The sequence below is a fragment of the Wasmannia auropunctata genome, unplaced genomic scaffold, assembly GCF_000956235.1.
Source record: "Wasmannia auropunctata unplaced genomic scaffold, wasmannia.A_1.0 LD335898.1, whole genome shotgun sequence".
Classification (NCBI taxonomy): Eukaryota; Metazoa; Arthropoda; class Insecta; order Hymenoptera; family Formicidae; genus Wasmannia; species Wasmannia auropunctata.
The window spans coordinates 9,227-27,729 of NW_012026992.1; the positions used below are offsets into that span (position 1 = coordinate 9,227).

The 18,503-nt window shown below is 37.3% G+C and overlaps 7 protein-coding genes across 11 annotated transcripts; 5 read left to right on the top strand and 2 right to left on the bottom strand.

The window, feature by feature from the left end:
* Window positions 1–801: 801 nt before the first annotated feature.
* On the top strand, window positions 802–2,419 carry LOC105455529 (vesicle transport protein SFT2C). The gene is made up of 3 exons (XM_011698916.1): window positions 802–1,023; window positions 1,627–1,778; window positions 1,869–2,419. Exons 1-3 carry the CDS (start codon window positions 832–834, stop codon window positions 2,134–2,136), a joined length of 612 nt encoding a protein of 203 aa, XP_011697218.1. The 5' UTR covers window positions 802–831; the 3' UTR covers window positions 2,137–2,419.
* A 64-nt stretch (window positions 2,420–2,483) lies between these two features.
* LOC105455531 lies at window positions 2,484–4,832 on the bottom strand. Its single transcript, XM_011698919.1, has 5 exons — window positions 4,704–4,832; window positions 4,414–4,464; window positions 4,212–4,340; window positions 3,919–4,135; window positions 2,484–3,841 (listed from the first exon to the last, which is right to left on the bottom strand). The coding sequence occupies exons 1-5, from the start codon at window positions 4,811–4,813 to the stop codon at window positions 3,080–3,082; spliced, it is 1,269 nt and encodes a 422-aa protein (XP_011697221.1). The 5' UTR covers window positions 4,814–4,832; the 3' UTR covers window positions 2,484–3,079.
* LOC105455530 (coiled-coil domain-containing protein 115) lies at window positions 4,826–7,022 on the top strand. 2 transcript variants are annotated; one of them, XM_011698917.1, is made up of 2 exons: window positions 4,826–5,449; window positions 5,618–7,022. In XM_011698917.1, the coding sequence occupies exon 2, from the start codon at window positions 5,662–5,664 to the stop codon at window positions 6,187–6,189; it is 528 nt and encodes a 175-aa protein (XP_011697219.1). In that variant the 5' UTR covers window positions 4,826–5,449; window positions 5,618–5,661; the 3' UTR covers window positions 6,190–7,022. The 2 variants fall into 2 exon arrangements, with proteins under 2 accessions (XP_011697219.1, XP_011697220.1); XM_011698918.1 differs by having other exon boundaries at window positions 4,826–5,395.
* Window positions 7,023–7,124: 102 nt separating this feature from the next.
* On the top strand, window positions 7,125–10,319 carry LOC105455532 (rac GTPase-activating protein 1-like). Of its 2 annotated transcripts, none has more exons than XM_011698921.1 (10): window positions 7,125–7,453; window positions 7,619–7,821; window positions 7,906–8,054; window positions 8,249–8,594; window positions 8,689–8,858; window positions 8,947–9,073; window positions 9,158–9,390; window positions 9,482–9,779; window positions 9,857–10,038; window positions 10,124–10,319. In XM_011698921.1, exons 1-10 carry the CDS (start codon window positions 7,372–7,374, stop codon window positions 10,182–10,184), a joined length of 1,851 nt encoding a protein of 616 aa, XP_011697223.1. In that variant the 5' UTR covers window positions 7,125–7,371; the 3' UTR covers window positions 10,185–10,319. The 2 variants fall into 2 exon arrangements, with proteins under 2 accessions (XP_011697223.1, XP_011697222.1); XM_011698920.1 differs by having other exon boundaries at window positions 7,126–7,453; window positions 8,183–8,594.
* A 269-nt stretch (window positions 10,320–10,588) lies between these two features.
* LOC105455533 (tyrosine--tRNA ligase, mitochondrial) lies at window positions 10,589–12,435 on the top strand. 2 transcript variants are annotated; one of them, XM_011698922.1, is made up of 3 exons: window positions 10,589–10,943; window positions 11,054–11,952; window positions 12,033–12,435. In XM_011698922.1, the coding sequence occupies exons 1-3, from the start codon at window positions 10,804–10,806 to the stop codon at window positions 12,380–12,382; spliced, it is 1,389 nt and encodes a 462-aa protein (XP_011697224.1). In that variant the 5' UTR covers window positions 10,589–10,803; the 3' UTR covers window positions 12,383–12,435. The 2 variants fall into 2 exon arrangements, with proteins under 2 accessions (XP_011697224.1, XP_011697225.1); XM_011698923.1 differs by having other exon boundaries at window positions 10,854–10,947.
* Window positions 12,436–12,525: 90 nt separating this feature from the next.
* On the bottom strand, window positions 12,526–14,418 carry LOC105455536 (guanine nucleotide-binding protein subunit beta-like protein 1). Of its 2 annotated transcripts, XM_011698926.1 has the most exons (5): window positions 14,164–14,418; window positions 13,753–13,949; window positions 13,407–13,585; window positions 12,988–13,321; window positions 12,526–12,900 (listed from the first exon to the last, which is right to left on the bottom strand). In XM_011698926.1, exons 2-5 carry the CDS (start codon window positions 13,894–13,896, stop codon window positions 12,595–12,597), a joined length of 963 nt encoding a protein of 320 aa, XP_011697228.1. In that variant the 5' UTR covers window positions 13,897–13,949; window positions 14,164–14,418; the 3' UTR covers window positions 12,526–12,594. The 2 variants fall into 2 exon arrangements, with proteins under 2 accessions (XP_011697228.1, XP_011697227.1); XM_011698925.1 differs by having other exon boundaries at window positions 13,753–14,418.
* On the top strand, window positions 14,405–18,122 carry LOC105455535 (sorting nexin-14-like). The gene is made up of 9 exons (XM_011698924.1): window positions 14,405–14,507; window positions 14,583–14,826; window positions 14,937–15,320; window positions 15,463–15,778; window positions 15,866–16,021; window positions 16,101–16,225; window positions 16,360–16,418; window positions 16,731–17,572; window positions 17,654–18,122. The coding sequence occupies exons 1-9, from the start codon at window positions 14,425–14,427 to the stop codon at window positions 18,058–18,060; spliced, it is 2,616 nt and encodes an 871-aa protein (XP_011697226.1). The 5' UTR covers window positions 14,405–14,424; the 3' UTR covers window positions 18,061–18,122.
* The last annotated feature ends 381 nt before the right edge of the window (window positions 18,123–18,503 follow it).

Below are 18,503 nucleotides of genomic sequence, written 5' to 3' on the forward strand. Positions count from 1 at the left end.
CGCGACGCGGCGAACAGTTGTGGCCGACCGTGCGAGCGAATTAATTGTAATCTAATAAAATGATAGAAAAATCAAAATAAATTTATAGATTTCATGTACCCGTATATAAATTTCCTCCAATGCATTCATGTTCATCTATTTTTTACAGCGCATGAGCTGTCTGAGGCTGTACATCGTCCCTACGTGACACGACGTGACGCTCCCATAGACTTGATACGGACTCCGCGGAGTCGGCGGCCGGACTATCGCGCGAGCGCCGCGTACGCGCAGTTTATATAGTACCCTGCCTGCGCCCGCCACCACGCATTCTGATTGGCTCGGCGCTGGCTACACGAATAACACGAATCAGTATATAAACGGGACGCTAGGTAGCACGAGGCTTTTTGCTTGTGGGACTCCGACGTGGTCGCGTCGGCACTCGGCGCGCTGCGCGGCCACATAAAACGTTCGTACTTCGTTTTACAGACTGAGTACTGACGGATATAATGGCACTGGCCTCTTTTTACAACATGCGCTCAATGTTTAATTGTAACGTAATTTATTTGCAAATAAATGAAACGGAAAATGATGTTAGATCCTTTCTCGCCTGTTTCGCAGCGTTTCGGAAATTGTACTCAATGAAATGTATATATGCATAATTTTTCGTGTATAAAGTTCCAGCAGACTCGAAAAATGGATGTAGTACGGACACGCACCACAAATTGTGCAGAAATCTTGATTTTGCTATGTAATTTGGATCCACTTCTTCAGAGGGCGTTAGTGCACGAGGGCATTTTAGCGTTACAGCCGTCATGTCCTCTCTCGGATCCTTTCTGGTAGCGATATGTCAAAATGGCCGATCTGAATAAGGAGCTGAACGAGTATCTTCTCAGCAGTAAACATGAAAAGCAATATAAGATCACTGTTCCATCGGTAGCGATATCGAGAGCGAATTTTGGAAAATGGTTCGGAAAAAATACTGACGAGGCGGAGGAGGACGCAGGATGGGTTCAACGATCGCAGAGAGAATGTTGTCCTGCTATGGTAGGGCATGGTCTCATAACCTTAGGCAACCAACGGATGTTTGCAGTTTATGTTTATTAATGTTAAAATTCTGATTAACACAAAAAATATTAATATACGTAGCAATGCGAGATGATTCGATCGTTCAATATTTAATATGGTATTGCTCTAAATTCTTATTAATTCAATCAAACGATTAACTTGTCCAGTAATATTTATTATGATATTTTGTAAACATGTAGATCAAACTACTGAGTTTTTCATTTCAAACGTGGGAAGAAAGATTAGATTTGCTCTGAGCAATGCCGGTTGAATCAGTCGCTGGTTAAATTAATTGAAATTTGTTCAAATTTAATCTTATTTGCATGTGCAGTATTGTATTTGACGTTTTTCAAATTTCTGTAGGTATTCGAAGTTTTTCTGTAGAAAATATCTGTGAAATCAAATTTTAAATGAACTTGTTTTTATATAAATTTGTTAAAAATCATCCGTTATTATCAATAAAAAAATTTTCTTATAATTAAAATGGTTAAGAATTCACTTTACGCTACCATTCTTGTTGAATGAAATTTATATCAATGACACTGAATATCGAGAAAATTTATTATATTTTTACTTTGATAGACGAGGACACAAAGACTCATATCCTTCGCCGTGTGTTTTCTTCTGGGATTGTTATGCTTCTGTCTATCAGCGATTTATATTCCTGTTTTATTACTTAAAGCAAGAAAGTTTGCTTTACTTTATTCCTTAGGGAGTCTCTTCTTTCTAATGAGGTACATATACATATATTTAAAAAGTAATGTGAGATACATGTAAATATATGCGAGAGGAATACTATATTTCTAATAAGAGATTTCTTCCAGCTTTTGTTTTTTGTGGGGATCAAGTTATATGAAATCATTATTCCTAGCTGAGAAGAGGTACTTTACCGTGTCGTACTTTGCAACGTTAACAGGCACACTCTATTTTGCATTGCATTTGCAATCGACACCTTTGACAGTATTATGTGCTATCTTGCAGTTGATAGCTACGTTGTCCTTTTTAATAAGTCATATACCAGGTGGTACAACCGGTCTCATGTTCTTTACTAGAATGTTTAGATCGTCTGTGAAATCAAGTTTACCTGTATGAGATAAGATTACTATGCTTAGGATATATTTTAATGTTTTATAATAAAAACACTATCCTATCTCTTGCAAAGCATCTCTTTTAAAGCATCGCGTGTCAAAGGTTTATATTGAGAGAAATACGGGTATTATAAACGAATTATCATTCATCTGATATCTAATTGTTACCGTTATTAAAATTAATACACAGAAGACTGATTTGAATTCGTTTTGATACATACAATATATAATTTATAGGCTAATCTGATATCACATGCAATTGTAAAAATATAGTAAATATTACTGTTTCTACTGTTGGGGCGGAATCTTTAACTGAGAGTTGTTACTTATATTAGTAAATGTACAATCTTATTTACTAATATAAGTATTTATTTATTTCATTGATAATGCATAAAGTAGAGTTAACTCTTGTATATAATGTAATAATCTGTATTAAAATATATATTTTTCGATTATTGTACATTATATTTTTGTTTTATTTTTTTATAATTACAAATTAAACGTAATTAATTTTTCTGTCACATATTTCACTAAAAATTTGAGAGATATACACAAACATTAACATATTGATTAATTTTTAATTATATAAAATATTCTTTAAATTTTTTAATCACTATTAAAGGATTAGTTGTCAAAGATTGGAACTTGTTAACCAGGTGAATTTCAAAAGCAGCGTTGATTGCCAATTTTTTAACATGAAATACGACGAACGTGATCATCTACTTTTAATTGACGTCTACTTAAATGGATTGAAAAACGGATTTTTTTTATTTCCTACATCACAATCCATTTTTACTGAGTTATCCTAGGATTTAATTCATATTTTTCATTCTCGTCTTCGTCCCAGTGGAATATTTTTCCATTGAAAATTCCTCCGTATTATATGCGAAATAAAATAGTGAGACTTGTGTCCAGATCTTTTGCTTGATAGACAATTAGAATATCATTCAACTGTCAAGTGTTCTTCCTTTTTTTAGTAATTCCTTCTTTTTATTAAATTTATTTGCTTTTTTTCGTTTATTATTTCCTTGTATACGCTTTATTTTTAATGATAAGTAGTTAGGTTCGTCATTTTTTGGTCTTTTTAATCTATTTTTTGTATGTTTAGTTGAAATTGCATTATTACTGATTAATTTAAATTTTTTAAATGACTGATTTTCTTCCATATTTTCAGATTCACTTGTATGTTTCTTTTCCTTGTCGGTATTTACATATCTCTCATTCTTCGACGTACTTGTAAAAATTTTGTTGCTCGCAGACTCAAAGTCATTGTCTAAAGGAATAAAATCCGATGGTGTTTGAGAGACTTCAGGACTTTTGCTGATATTTACATATCTCGCATTCTTCGACGTATTGGCAAAATTTTTGTCGTTAGCAGAATCAAAGTCACTCCCTAAAGGAATAAAGTCATCCGATGGCGTTTGAGAGACTCGAGAACTTTGGTTGACCGTTGGCGGTATGAAAGCTCTCTTGTCTCGTGAAGATCTGTACTTGTATACATCTGTAAATACTGTAACAGATTTTTCTGGCTTCGAAATATTTGGATTTGTGTCAGAATTCATAACTGTGATCCTCGTTTCACTTATTGCGCCGTCGTCGGGCATAAAACGGTGCAGCAAACTTTTTGGCAATTTAAAATCTTTAAAGGCTTCTGCTATCGACTTGTATAACGGATGGCAAGCATTATCTGGACATTGCATTACCTCTTGCTGCAAGTAATAATAAATCTCTAAGAAATATCTGCGGAAATATGTACTTAAAATGGAATAGAGTACTAATTCATTACCGTTAAAGCAAAAGCTGTCGTGGCAAATCCCAACTTTTCCAATGTGACCAGTTTCAGAATGGGTAGCAAAAGAACAGGTACTTCCTTGTTCACTGCCATGGTAACAATATGTTTTATTATTAACGGCGACTCAACAGTAGCATCCAATAGGACGCTACATACGTTGTCCTTCTCCAAGGATCGAGTAACTTTATTAATGCCTATAATCATGTATTTCCTAAAATTCATAAATCAGTTGAAATAGCTAAATTTCAAACTACTTACAGCTATACAATAATATAAAGCGTATTTACAGTATATCTGGCTTTGGAGGTGCCTTTTCTAAGGCTTCCTTCCTAGCTAATGCACGCTCATTTTTTGATAAGCTTTTAAGTATATGCTTAGGGATAGATCTAGATTTCTGTTCGATTGTGGGTAATATCCTATAAAAATTTTTTTCATAGTAATTAAAAATATTTAATATTTTGCATCATTATCTATATTTAGAAGTCATACGTTTTTAAATTTGTCACCAACTCTGGATACTCCTCTACACCGATGACTGGCCTAAAAAAAATATTTACAAAAATAAATACAAACTGTAATCATTTTTTTTGGTAAAATATTAGCTTCAAAAATGTTTATAAATAAATATTTATTTGTAATAAAATGTTTAGTGGTACTATTACAAATTTTTAAAATATTAACTACCACAAAATATTAAAAACCAATGGAAAACAATAACTATCACACATTATTAAAACCAATGGAAAACGCTTAAAAATTAAAATATTATGAGAAAATACCAGAAATTCACATTAGGTTGTGCCAAAATGTTCCGCAAACCCTTGGCAGGTCCTTTTTTAGCTGACAAACTGTGCCTCTGCTGTTGCTTTGTCAACACCGGCGTAGTCATGTTGATATAACACTTGCTATATAATGTTAATATACTATCTTTTTTTGGAGTACGCTTCGAGTGAAGGGAGTTTGGAGTATTTTCAATTTTTTTGGATGTTCCCTCCAGTTAGATAAGCGCCTTCAATTTCTTCCCGAGAAAGTTATATGAGGATATTGACATTAAGGATACCTCCAACCTGTTTTAGGTTATACGACACTTCAAATTTTCAAAATACTGAAATTAAGGTTAAGGTTCACATTATCGTTGTATCTCCGAGAGCTTCGTGTGCATGAAAAGTCAGCAATTCCCAAATATCTACTTTAAAACTTTTAAAGGCACAGTTATAAACGATTTGACAACGCAAGAATAGTAATTGTCTAATTAATATTGTCAATATATTTTAAGACACTCATTTAGAACGTACATACCTTTGCTGTCATGTTAAAGATTCTGCGATACGCACTTTGAGAATAACCTTAAAGTCACTTGACTTGTAAAAATAATATGACGAGAGATTGATTAAATCCTTTGAGGGATCAAGGAATACGAAAGACTGGAGAAGCCGATTTAATTTGTCAACGTAACAAGATATTCGAGAACGTAAGATTGATTAAGACGATATTCATCAAATAGTAATTGATATTTGATGCTTATGTAAGTTATTTGATATAAAGCAGATAATATATAAAATAACTTTTTTTTTTCAAGTAATGAATATATCTTTTCAATTACACATTTTTCATAATTATTTCAACTATAAATAAAATGTCTAACAACAATTCCATGCAATACATAACAATCTTTTTGATATTTTGCTTTCAGATAAAATTCTTGTTCTGCATATAATTAATTAATTATAAACTTTCATGATGGTAATCGCAGATTGCAATATGACTAAAAACGTGGATGTTGTATCAGAAGAGATTGACGAGTTGATGTTACGTAAATTAGAATTGATGGAGGAGAAAGTTTATGGGAATATTCAAATGGAAACGTTGCTGAAAGATGGCCACATTGAGTTGGCAAAAGCAAAATATATTCGTGGAAAGGAGAATATCAGTATGTTACAGGTTCCAAATAATGAAGACACAGTGACATCCTTGTTTGACTTGGAGACTAAAACAACAAATGAAGATAATGATACTGTGCCAAGTTTTGACATCAGTTTTAAAAAGTTAAGCGATGACGCAGATGGACCAGGGGACCCTATAAAATGGTTCGGTGTTCTGGTCCCGCAAAACTTGAGAAACAGTCAGAAACGTTTCCAGGAATCCGTCTATCTTGCTGCAAAGATAGCAAATGTACAGGCAGAGCTTACTTCCGTGATCTCCAAAATTAAGACGTTACATATCCAAAAAGATAATTTATGTTCTCCAAATGGTATTAAAACTTAATCGATAAACAAAAGTTTTTAGAAATTTTGTTATATAATTAAATACTCAATGGAGTAATGAATGTTATGTTATATACAAATTTAATTTTTGAGTATCTGTATGAAAACAGTCAATTTTTTAATGTGTAATATATTAAACATTAAAACAATTATAATATATTTATTTCAATATATAAAAAATATAGCTCATTTGTTGTAACAATCATAACTCAAAAATTGTCTTTTTTGAGTTGCTTACAGAAAAAGAATGGAAACAGAAAAAAAAGAATACTTTAAAAGAACATAACTTTTATTTCTCTACAATAATTTATTCCAAAATTACATTTCAAAGTTAATATTGCAAAATTTTAATGATTTAAAAAATTGAAATTTATTTTCTAGAAAACTTTTTTTGAGTTGTGTCATTGTTGCAGCAAATGAATAAGTAGAATTAATTGTAGATATAATGTATCTAGGATTTTGTTTATAATTTTCAATATTTTTTGAAATATTATTTCGCATTTTATGTACAACACTAATATATAAGAATTCTAAAAACTACATTACTAAAACAATTTTATTTTGTTGATTTATTTTATCGTATTGAGTTAAAAGAATAATAAAAATATACAGATTATATTAATGTTACTTAATTATAAGCACACAAAATTAAATCTGCATAATCAGATACAAAAAATTTGTTAAAATATTTTTTTTTTTCTCAAGGACGAACGGAATCTTAATTCGCATAGGAACACAAATTTATTTTAACGATAGAGATATATTTCGTATCACACTATTTTCTTCTTGTAAAATCTAGAATGAGCTGAGATTAGAATTATATTTAATTAGTTTTAAATTTTTCAGTTTTCAATTTTTTTTGCCTTCAATTTTCACGACAGTTTCTACAGCCCGCGAAACGTAGAATTTTACGTACACCGGTTGGCAGTAACCATAATTCGAATTTTCTCCGCCAGAAGTCGTTTCTGTCGACTCTTTAACGGTTAGAAAAGGGACGACTTTCAAAACTCCCAACGCCGGCCAACGCGTACGGTTGATCGTACGACTCCTACGGCTCGAACGTTTCATTGAACCGTTTGTGTCCTATTGATCACGACGAACGGATCGCTAAGTGCCTTACAGACCGGTGACATGTCAGCAGAATAATAGTTCGCGGAAGAAACGACAAGATAAGCACAAGAAAATGACGTCGTTGTCACTTTTGGCTACCTACGACGAGCTGGTGAGATGTACGAACGTCTTGCTAAATGGAGCCTGCGAAGAAGGTTCGTTAATAGTTGTACATTTGATTGTACAATTGATACCATTCCATTATTATTTTATCAGTTCTTCTGCGACAGTCCTGATGGAATTTTCTAAAATTTTGTAAAATTTTCTACAATTATGATGTGGAACATATTATAGATGTAAACGTGTGTTGCTTTGCACAGAATTCCTGCAATTCGCTTTAAATCAAGAGGAGATGAGACAGAAATGGCTGGCTTCAGTGGAAGAATGCCAACGACTCCATTCAGCTTTGGATAAGGCTCATAATGAGATTGCGGCGCTCGATAGGAAGATGCGTCATGCTCGAAGTAACTTGGAGGAGGAGAAGCGCAAGCGTCGCGCTGTCGAGGAGCAGAGAGACAATTTGGTAGCTTTGACACTTCTTTTTGTTCCCAAGAATATTTTAGTTTCAATAAAATATTCACATTTATACTTTTTACATCTTTTCCAGGAGAGACAAATTACCACTGCGAGGAATTTGTTATTCAGTGATAGAGGGAAAAGTCTGAATGATGAAACCAGGGAGAAATTACAGTTTCTTAATAACACTTCACTGAATCGTCAGAGTAACATGCGTATTCAAGACATCTCCATTGACAAGTAAATATGAGCATTCTCATTTATACTCAAAGACTGATAGATCTATAACTGAATAGGTTATAGATTTACATGACAATATTAAATCATTATGTTATACTATTTATATTGTATTATCTTTTTTTTTTTAGGCTTAACACAATAGCGGAATTGGACTCTACCGGTTCGTTACTGAGTAATCTTAACTGTCTGTCCAGATCAGAGGATGACTTGGACATCAGCATTTTGCCAAGTCACAAAAAACGAGAGTGGAAAGAGCATCGTCCCAGTAGCGAATATTCCAAGAAACATCGTCGCAGCGCAACGCACAAAACCGCCGAATTGAACTCGTCTGATAGAATAGTAGCGACTACTACCGTAGTCATGCCGAAGGATGGTGCAATTACTGCGTCATCCACGATCGAGGCTATACCCGGTGACGAGAACGCAGATCCCCTCCAAACTCCCTCACATAATTCACGCAAGCGGCGTAAGAGCAGTACGGAGCACAACAAATCGAAACTGTCGCACATAGATACGAACCCAATGCCATTTGACACAGCGGTACTAAATCATGTGACATAAATAATTGTGCTCTGCATATAAAATATATGCGCGTAATTGAAATACGCAACAATTTTTTATTTTTTATTTTTAGCCGTCAGCACCAAAGGCTGACATTCTTACATCGACTTCAGACACGGAGGATTTGGCGAAACCAAGTCCAAACATCGGTGGATATACCATGAATTTAAAAATGTCTAGGAATCATCACTTCGTAGCTAAAACTGTTATCAAGCCGGAAACGTGCACACCCTGCGGGAAAAAGTAAAGTTACTCTCAGTTACATGAACACGTATTAAAAATCGCTTGTAATTCGATAAGATAATCTTAATGTCTTAATTTATTTATTTAGAATCCGATTTGGGAAGATCGTATACAAATGCCGAGATTGTAGAGCTACAGCTCATGCCGAGTGTAAAGATTCAGTACCGCCGCCATGTATCCCAATGGGAAATACACCTACGTTACGTGGTATGCCCGTGAGTATATCATTATAATTATTACATCAATGAGACATTTCTTGCGTCCGGTGTACCTCCACTAAATACCATTTTCACACACAGGGCTCTATAGCTGATTACACGCCCACGATACCGCCTATGATACCTTCCATCATAGTTCATTGCATCAACGAGATTGAGTTACGCGGATTGAACGAGCAGGGATTGTACAGAGTGAACGGAGGAGTCGCGGATGTCAAGTGTCTCAAGGACAAGTTCCTGAAGGGCAAAGGCGCCCCGAATCTTTCCAACGTCGATATCACGACCATATGCTCTACCTTGAAAGATTTTCTCAGGTACGTTACCTGAGAAATAGAATAGAGTATACTTAATAAATAAAGAAGGGTACAGTATATATATATTTATTTAAATTTTTATATTTTACAGATCATTACGTGACCCGCTGATCCCTGCCTTTTTGCGGGGCGACTTCGTGCGTGCGACACAACTGAAGGACAAACAGGACGCCGCCGTTGACGCCGCCCTTTATCAGGCGATATCGGAGCTGCCACGGCCAAACCGGGATACCCTGGCCTTCTTGATGTTACATTTACAGAGAGTGGCGAGTAGCGCCGAATGTAAAATGCCCATCAGCAATCTCGCCAAGGTCTTCGGGCCGACCTTAGCCGGTTTCAGTTCCCAGGAGCCGTCCGACATCTACAAAGAGACTGGGCAGCAAGTCGCGGTAAGAGAAATTTCTGATAAACGCGCCTGATAAATGACCGATATAAGAAATGTAATGTGATGTATTTTACGTTCCAGATAGTAGAGAGTTTACTCCAAATTCCATCGGATTATTGGGCGACTTACGTGAATCCTTCGAACGAAAACTCCAATGGCATTTCCACCCCGAAAACGGGAGAATTGAAGCATACGCCATCCACAGAGTCACTTCTCAAGCGAAGTATCTCCCGCGGTTTCTTCAATACTCCTATCACTTCTAGGTGAGCAACATGTAAATTATATTTTGTCCGTATGTATATTTTTTAACGTGTTTTCCTTATTTCAAAATTTAACTTTTATTTACAGCCGCACCTTCAGGAGAAACAAGAAATATTTTGCTACACCGCCCTCCAGAATAGGATACTGATAAGCAAGGTTACATTTGTTATACTATAATAGCAATTTGTATGCAGAAATGTTTGGCCTGATATTTAACATGCTTAGATATATGTATTCTTTTGTAAATATATTGAAGTACAATAAACAGCTTCATTTACACTTATTTTTTAAAATATTCTAAATTATAAAATTACAAGTTTTCTCTCTCTTTGAACAGAACAGAGTTGCTTCTTTTAATATATAAATTTAATACATAATATTTAATTTTAAGATTATAAAATATATAATTACTTTAATGGCAGCTTGCATTTTATTAATGGTATTTAAATAAAATTAAAATCTATATAATTAATATTTATATAAGATAAGTAGTTAATTAATTACTTATTTAAACACACCTGAAATTCATGTATTTTGCTGTACTCTATAGTGAAGTGAAGCAGATGTAAGCAAAGAGCAGATGCCGCATTATTTGAGGTTGGAATCTACGCCCGACGGTGTGATCCTCAAATTTGTATTGCGTATAGTGATTGTATGGATTTATGTACGCATATTCTTATACGCGAGGAATTCAGAAGAAAATCTGATCTCCGAAAGTTCGAAGACAATAATTAGTATCACTTTTTGAGTCACAAATATACAGCAAAATGAACGCGCGTTCTTTATTGAGGTTATGCTCCACTGTCAGAAACGTTAATTCTAACAGATACAGGTTTTACTGCAGCAGAAATGTATTGAAACTTCACGAGAGAGGCATGTACGAGGATATATTTCCCGATGACAGTACGTAAGTACGTCAAATTATTTTACACGAAATTATTTCTTGTGTCAAACTTAATATTTACATTTCTTCATGATGCACCCTCTTGATGTTTATTTGTGTATACATCATTTTAGAAATGACATAGTGGACTTACTGAACAAATCACCCCAATGCGTCTATGCTGGCTTCGACCCGACGGCAGACAGTTTGCACGTCGGCAATCTGCTCATCCTGATGAATCTCTTGCACTGGCAACGTGCGGGGCATCAGGTTATAGCCCTCGTGGGAGGTGCCACGGGTTTGATAGGCGATCCTAGTCACAGGAAGTCCGAACGCGTCGAAATCGAGAGATATGCAATCGAAGAGAACATCAAGTCCATCACGAGGAATATAGAGACTATATTTAACAATCACGAGGATTATTTCTGGAGGGACAGGAACGCGGCGCTGATGCCCCCGATTATAATAAACAATTTGGAATGGTATACCGACGTGAACGTCATCGAGTTTGTCAGAAACGTCGGAAAGTACTTTCGGATGGGCACAATGCTGGGCAGATCCTCCGTCCAGTCGCGATTGAACTCCGACGAAGGGATGAGCTTCACGGAGTTCACGTATCAGGTGTTCCAGGCGTACGACTGGCTTCAGCTGATGAAGAGTTACAAGTGTCGCTTCCAGATCGGCGGTAGCGATCAGATGGGCAATATCATGTCCGGCTACGACCTGATCACGAAAAGCACGCGGAAGGAAGTTTACGGTATAACGTTGCCGCTCATAACGGCCGAGGGCGGAAAGAAGTTCGGAAAGTCCCTCCTGAACGCGGTGTGGCTGTCCCCGACGAGATCCTCGAGCTTTCAGCTGTATCAGTACTTCTTCAGAACCAAGGATTCCGACGTTGAGAAATTTTTAAAGCTGTTCACATTCATACCGCTGAATAACATTGCTGATATTGTGAAGACTCATATGAACGATCCGGAGCAGAGAAGAGCACAGAAATTGCTAGCGGAGCAAGTCACACGCTTAGTACACGGAGGTAACTTTTATTTTTTTAAAAATTATGTTAACTTTGTTATTTACTTATCATTATTGACTGTAATGGTTTTTTTTTTACAGAGGACGGACTGTTGGCCGCAAAGCGCGCGTCCGCAGCATTGTACGACAAATCGATCGAATCATTCGTAAGATTAAACGCATCGGAACTAAGAGATGTGTTCGAAGGCGCGAACATAGTGGACATCTTATGTCAGCCAGGGATTACCGTGTACGAGCTTGTAAAGAAGGCAAGGTGCTTTAAAACCGATCACGACGCCGAACGAATCATAACCGCGGGCGGATTTTATGTAAATCACCAAAGAATTACCAATTTGAACGAGGTAATTGTACCCGGCATCCATATACTAAGTAATAATCTATCGTTGCTCAGAGTTGGTAAAAAAACGTATCACATAGTCCGATGGCAATGAGACGAACAAGTGTACAAATGTATAATAAACGGAATATTTTAGTACTCAGAAAATTTACATGATTATGAATGCAAGAGTCTCCTTTTTCCGGCACACGAGTATCGTAATGGAAGATTTGTTAGATGATTTGCAATAATCATATATACAAATACTTATATATATATTTCTCTTGGTATATTTACAAAATGTACACGAACACATTTGTGATTTTCCTAATTGTATATATCCCACATAGATATAAATCCGTCTTTGCCAGCCGCTGCCATTAAACACTTGGCATCGTAAGCCTCGACTTTACACTGCGAATAAACAATGTCGTATACACTTGCTCCGTGTTCTTTCAATATCGCGAGTGGCCGTAGCTTCTTCCAAGAGAACAACATCATACGTCCGTCCCAACAGCCGGCTGTGACAATCTTCTTATCCGGTCTAACAGACAGAACGGATATGCCAGACACGTGCTCCAAGAGCTTCGTAGATTTGTGGGACAAAGTATGATTGTGCGACATTTCGAAAATCTAAAAATTTGTCCACCGTTTAATTCATCAATACCAGAATGATACTTTTTTCTCTAGATTTACGAAAACCAATCATGTTTATAGTACCTCCAATTTCTCCGACGCGCTACCAAGAACGCCTCGCATCAGGGAAGCGTCAAAATCGAAAGCCATTGGATAATGTTCCACAGGTAGGGAGCTGAGGACATCGTTCTTTCTCGCGTCCCACAACAATAATTGCCCACCCTCGTAAGCAACCAGAGTCAAGCCGTTCACGTCCGCCAACGGCTTCATCGCCATTACCATACCCAATTTATTGCTATAGGGCAATTTGGATGGATCTAACGTCGATACCACTTCGAATGTTTTCAGTGATAATGTCCCAACCACGGAGCAATCAAGTGGAATCAGTAGGGCGTCCTTCTCGGGCAATAATTGAGATCTGGCGATACAAAGTATTGATAAATTAATTTTAATAGACTTATTTACTGATATTTCCTTAGAGCAGACTTTACTCGTTGATATACCTGCAAAAACTGCAGTATTCATAATTGGTGCTTCTATCTAGTACCCAGTTCGATTCATTCATTTTGTACACGTCAATCACTCCGTGCCTTCGCTGCACTACCAAGTCGGTCTCGTCAGTTGTGTGTAAATTAAAACACGGACTAGATCCGTCCGATAACTGATATTTTATCCTGTTCGTCTGCAACATGAAGAAGATTTAATTCTTTCAACAAATCTCAATGTTCTTTACCACATTTTATGTCAAGAGTAGAATATTGCTTTTTAAGTGAATTTTTAATTGATTAAATTATTTAGATCCAATTATTTAAATGTTTATAATTTATTAGAGCGAACAAGTGTTTATACCTTTAAATCCCAAATGTGAACTGTGCCGTTTCCATCGCCGGCATAGAGATGCTCGACGTCAGAATTGATCGAGAACAACAAACTGTGCACGTTTTCATCCATGTCGCCGCGCAACAGAAATTTCGGGTCCGGAGGTCTCGACATCGTTGCAGTCTCGTTTCTTTCATTAAAAGATTACATACAGAATCCGAGTGAGACTGTCAACAAAATAATTGACAACAATGTGCCGGGATTTTGATGTCGCTCCACCAGATGGACTTGATAACAATGTATAATAGGTTATAATCTACAATAGGTTATCCCATCATTGTGCTCCGATACCAAAGTTTCTCAATCCACCTTTGAATCATCGCACGGGAAGTCGGGAAGTGTGATTAGTGTGAAGTCAAATCGGCTCTTTTTTCACGTTACCCTTTTGTTTCGTCCCACCGCGATTCAGCGAATTAATTGTTCGTCCAATTGAAACTTTTCACACGGTACTCCTGTCACAGGGCGCTGTAGAGTCGCCACTTGAAACTGGCGGCCGGATCTGATAAAAAAAAGTACAACCTATATGCGCCCCGCATCGAAAACATCTTCCCCGAGCAAAAGTGGCTCTGTGACAACCGCAAGAATGTTTTATTAGACGAAACCGCTTGCCCCTGGCGTCGCCAAGTACTGTCGAACAACGAGATGCAGGATCTGTACTTTTTCAGCGCCGCACTGTCGGCGATTGTTATTTTACTTGTCGCATTTATCGTGGTCGTGTTTAACAGGTAAGCGATACTGTCGTGTTTGTCAACAATGCACACGAAAGCGCGCGTGAAATTACGCCGTTGATCTCTTCGCAGCGTCGCGTGGGTGTTGATTGTGGCTGGTGTTTACGTGACCGCCAGTTTTTACGCCGTTCAGCTGGCGCGATGCGTTGACAGTTTACTGACGAGATTCAATATCGTAAACGACAAGTTTATCACGAGATACGACATCAAGGATTCGTGCAGCGTCTGCAGCAAGAACACCTGCAGGAGGCACAAGCTGTTGCCGCATTCAACCAAGGTCAAGGTGCCGAAGGACTTTGATCATGCATTGGAGCAGGTAATTATAACGATTCGTACATTTCGTGCATGTAATTTAACTGTCGCATAATTTTTTCCAATCTTTATTTTTTTGATTAAGAGATTACGTGAACGTGTTATATCTTGCAGCTTCTGGAGGAGGTGCTCCAAATCTACGTGCGCACATGGTACTCGGATATTTCGGCGAACGAGGCTTTCATACAGCAACTACGTTTAGCTATAACGACAGTGGCGAAGAACGTCACCGTTCGACTGTTACGCGCGGACACGGCGACCCTCGCCTTCGACGGCCTGATTCCCCTGGCCATACAACACGCTCAAGATTGGAATGCGTTGCTCAAAATGTCCAAGTCTGATGTTAAGATGCCCCAGGATTACATCGGGAGCTGTTTGAGCTCTAAAATTCATCCGGCTGCCTATTCGAGAGAGGCCGAGCTGAATTATTTGCGAGGACTGGTCACCACGCTGCTGCCGCACTTGTTACCTGCCATACACGTCTCAACTAACAATAAAGTAATGACATGTCCTTTCGAAATTCAGTCTCGCTTTTACACACACACGTACATATATATTTGTGAATTTAAGAGATTTATTTACAGAGGAATAATTATGTAACACATTTCATACGCTTCTTTCAGTTTATATGTACTTCCAGGTGATACTTCGCGAAATTTTGGCAAATTGGGTGCTACTGCCCGCGATTGATGCGCTGACGGACCCAGAAAATATAAATATGCTGGTGACGTTGGCCACACATCGTGAGACTACTCTGTCTAATGCTGCGGAGGCTGTTACCGTGCCGATACTGCAATCCTGGATGACACTTCCAGCAATGCATTCGCATATCACGCACAGCTGTTTCAAACCGTCGTTAAATGAAATTCTGAGCGACCCTGAACTATTGTACATGTTTATGCAGCACATCAAAGAATCAGGGCCCATGAATCTTCTTCAATTTTGTTTAGATATTGGTGCATATGAAATTTTTGATATAATTTAATATAGATTTTCGATAATAGATTTTGATAATAATTATAATTGACTTTATTTACTTGTAGACGATCTCAGTAAACGTATGTTAAATCCAGAAATGTCGACTAGTGCTGAAAGAAGCTTGTACGTAGATGTTCGGAATATGTACACGGTATACCTTGATCCTGACGGTCCAGAATACTTGTACTTACCGTTGCATATATCGAAAGGCATACGACAAAGTGAGTAATTTGTAAATAAGTAATTTCAATTTCAAGTATTATTATTATTATTATTACATGGATGCGTGTTTATTTCCAGTACTAGAAGGTGGGCCGGAAAAAATTCAAGAACTACGGACATCACGGCCCTTTTATCAAGCTCATCAAGAAGCGCATGCACTCCTAGAAAGTACTTGTCTACCATCATTCCATCATAGTTACCAAGTAAAAGACATTTTATCTTTGTTTACTGTAAACGTTCAACATTTTAAATCCTTAAATATTAATTCTGAATATATTAAATCTTTAATAATGAAACTTTATATTCTAATAGTAATTTCACTTGCTGTGTGTTTCAGTTATATAAACTCTTGTGCGGTCACTTGTCCGAACAAACGAAAGCTACTGCAGCGGCTAAGTAAGTTTCTAACATAAGATGTATTTTTAAACTCTTTAGAAAAATATTATTTTGCGACACTTTAATCCTACTACTTTACTTTACGATCACTAATTTTTTTCCTACACGCATAAGTTGCGACTGTACTTACTATAATTTGCTTGTATGAATGAAGTAGAGAAAATAGCAATTTCCTAAAAACACGTTTTTTTTTATATGAATATAAATAAAATAGACGCTGCATTTTATAAATTTAAACATACAACTCACACGTGCTAGCTCTGAAAATTTTCGCAATTATAATTGTATAAACATACATATTCTCATTTATAGTAGTGCAAGTGGAGGTGCATCTCCTCCTGTGCGATTCAACAATCAAGTGGGCAAGGTCGACGGGGTTTTACGCACGACTACGATCGACGGTATGCCGTTTCAGCTGCAGGACGTCTACCCGGTCGAAGAGGTAGATTGCACGGCTCGGGCGTATAACGAGATCAAAGGGTTCGGCGATAAGAGTCATCGCGACTTGACAACGTGGCGAGTCGCCGTCCCGCACGTGGACGGCGGTGGCGCGCAACCTGTGTACATGATCGCCATTCATAGCGTGGCGGAGGCGAAGTCGTGGACGGTCCTGCGGCAAGATCAAGATTTCTACACGCTGCGGACGCGACTCACCGAGTTCCACGGCGACAGAGAGCTGAACGACTCGCCGTTGCCGTCGCGCAAAAATCCGTACCTGCCGCTCGCGGCTAACCGTCAACGTTACGAGGAGTTTCTGCAGAAGTTGCTGTCCAAACCGATGCTGAGAAGCAGCGAGCTCCTTTACACCTTCCTCACGACGCCGAACTTGAAGCCGTACTTCGCGAACTACAGCACGCCCGACATTGGCATCCTCTACCAGAGCATGGCGTATAAATTGCGAAAGGAGAAGGGACAGCATCTCGACAAGTTCATGAACACTTTCCTAGCGTCTACGAACACCAAGTACGAACACATGGATATGGGCGTCGAGCCTTCGAGCGAGCACCTCGGCGAGACGGAGAGCAAAGGTAGAAAGCTGATAGACGAGGTGTTCGGCAATAATCTGAATCTGCCGGTTACTTTCCAAAATTTGCCGTGCAATCTGCCGCAGCGTGATCACGTGAAAGGTGCAAGTCTATGCATAACAGAAGCTCGTAAGTTCAAAAGATAATATTCTTCATACGTGCGTTCGCACGATTATTTACGATTGTTAAAAACGGTGTTTTATGTTGCAGTCGACAGTCTACTAAATGTACGTCCGATCATTTCGCGACTTTTCTGGATGTTCGCCTTTTTATCGCGTAAAAGGATAGATCCTATTGTGAACGAAGTCTTCTACAACACTCTAATTAAGCTTCTGAGTGGTGGCCGCGCTTCCATCGTCGTCAAGCTTCTACACGCGAAAATAGTTGGTAAGACTTACATGAAAGACTTCCCCTCGCAAGGAAAATACCGAAATTACTATGAAACGGCGAAGGAGGGATTGCATTCCTTGTGGTGGTTAATGGGATTCTCCAAGTCTTGGAAGAATCTGATGGATTCTCTTTTAGATCCTTTACAAAACGCGCCGTTCAATAAGCATCTAGCATATCTTCTACTAGATCACCTCCTAGTAAATCTTTTTCCCGAAGTGACTGCATAATAATAAAATCGTTCTTTAGACTAAGAAAATGATTAATTGTATATAATTGATATTTAATTCTTAATAATGTTAATTATAAAGCGGTTTACACTTATAAATATTTCTTCTTGTACATGTAATATAACGATTTTGTAAATAAAAATTCTTATTGAGGTCTATCAAAAAGTATTAATTATATATATAGAAATGAGAAAAGAAAAATAATAAGCATAATACGTAAATAATAAAATTTATTGTAACAGATCATTCGAATAAATCGCATATTGTTGCATGACAAGGACAAAAATAGTGCTAATCGCAATAAATAAAATTGTGGCAAATAATTTGAGTAGATCACATATAGTTTTTTATCACGGATGGTAAAAATCATCATTATTGTATTCTGATAGATTGGTAGACGATAAAATCATTTTCTTCTCTGTAAATTTGATGGCTGTTATCAA

Coding starts and splice junctions, on each gene's coding strand:
- LOC105455529 (XM_011698916.1), top strand. CDS start 832: ATGGCCGATCTGAATAAGGAGCTGAACGAGTATCTTCTCAGCAGTAAA. Junction 1,024..1,626: donor GAGAATGTTGTCCTGCTATG/GTAGGGCATGGT, acceptor TTACTTTGATAG/ACGAGGACACAAAGACTCAT. Junction 1,779..1,868: donor AGTCTCTTCTTTCTAATGAG/GTACATATACAT, acceptor GATTTCTTCCAG/CTTTTGTTTTTTGTGGGGAT.
- LOC105455531 (XM_011698919.1), bottom strand. CDS start 4,813: ATGACTACGCCGGTGTTGACAAAGCAACAGCAGAGGCACAGTTTGTCA. Junction 4,465..4,703: donor CAACCTAATGTGAATTTCTG/GTATTTTCTCAT, acceptor TATTTTTTTTAG/GCCAGTCATCGGTGTAGAGG. Junction 4,341..4,413: donor TTGGTGACAAATTTAAAAAC/GTATGACTTCTA, acceptor AAATTTTTATAG/GATATTACCCACAATCGAAC.
- LOC105455530 (XM_011698917.1), top strand. CDS start 5,662: ATGATGGTAATCGCAGATTGCAATATGACTAAAAACGTGGATGTTGTA.
- LOC105455532 (XM_011698920.1), top strand. CDS start 7,372: ATGACGTCGTTGTCACTTTTGGCTACCTACGACGAGCTGGTGAGATGT. Junction 7,454..7,618: donor AAATGGAGCCTGCGAAGAAG/GTTCGTTAATAG, acceptor TGCTTTGCACAG/AATTCCTGCAATTCGCTTTA. Junction 9,391..9,481: donor ACCTTGAAAGATTTTCTCAG/GTACGTTACCTG, acceptor TATATTTTACAG/ATCATTACGTGACCCGCTGA.
- LOC105455533 (XM_011698922.1), top strand. CDS start 10,804: ATGAACGCGCGTTCTTTATTGAGGTTATGCTCCACTGTCAGAAACGTT. Junction 10,944..11,053: donor ATATTTCCCGATGACAGTAC/GTAAGTACGTCA, acceptor ACATCATTTTAG/AAATGACATAGTGGACTTAC. Junction 11,953..12,032: donor CACACGCTTAGTACACGGAG/GTAACTTTTATT, acceptor TTTTTTTTACAG/AGGACGGACTGTTGGCCGCA.
- LOC105455536 (XM_011698926.1), bottom strand. CDS start 13,896: ATGTCGAGACCTCCGGACCCGAAATTTCTGTTGCGCGGCGACATGGAT. Junction 13,586..13,752: donor TTCACATTTGGGATTTAAAG/GTATAAACACTT, acceptor TTCATGTTGCAG/ACGAACAGGATAAAATATCA. Junction 12,901..12,987: donor GCGCGTCGGAGAAATTGGAG/GTACTATAAACA, acceptor ACAAATTTTTAG/ATTTTCGAAATGTCGCACAA.
- LOC105455535 (XM_011698924.1), top strand. CDS start 14,425: ATGCAGGATCTGTACTTTTTCAGCGCCGCACTGTCGGCGATTGTTATT. Junction 14,827..14,936: donor TTGATCATGCATTGGAGCAG/GTAATTATAACG, acceptor TATATCTTGCAG/CTTCTGGAGGAGGTGCTCCA. Junction 16,226..16,359: donor CATTCCATCATAGTTACCAA/GTAAAAGACATT, acceptor TGTGTGTTTCAG/TTATATAAACTCTTGTGCGG.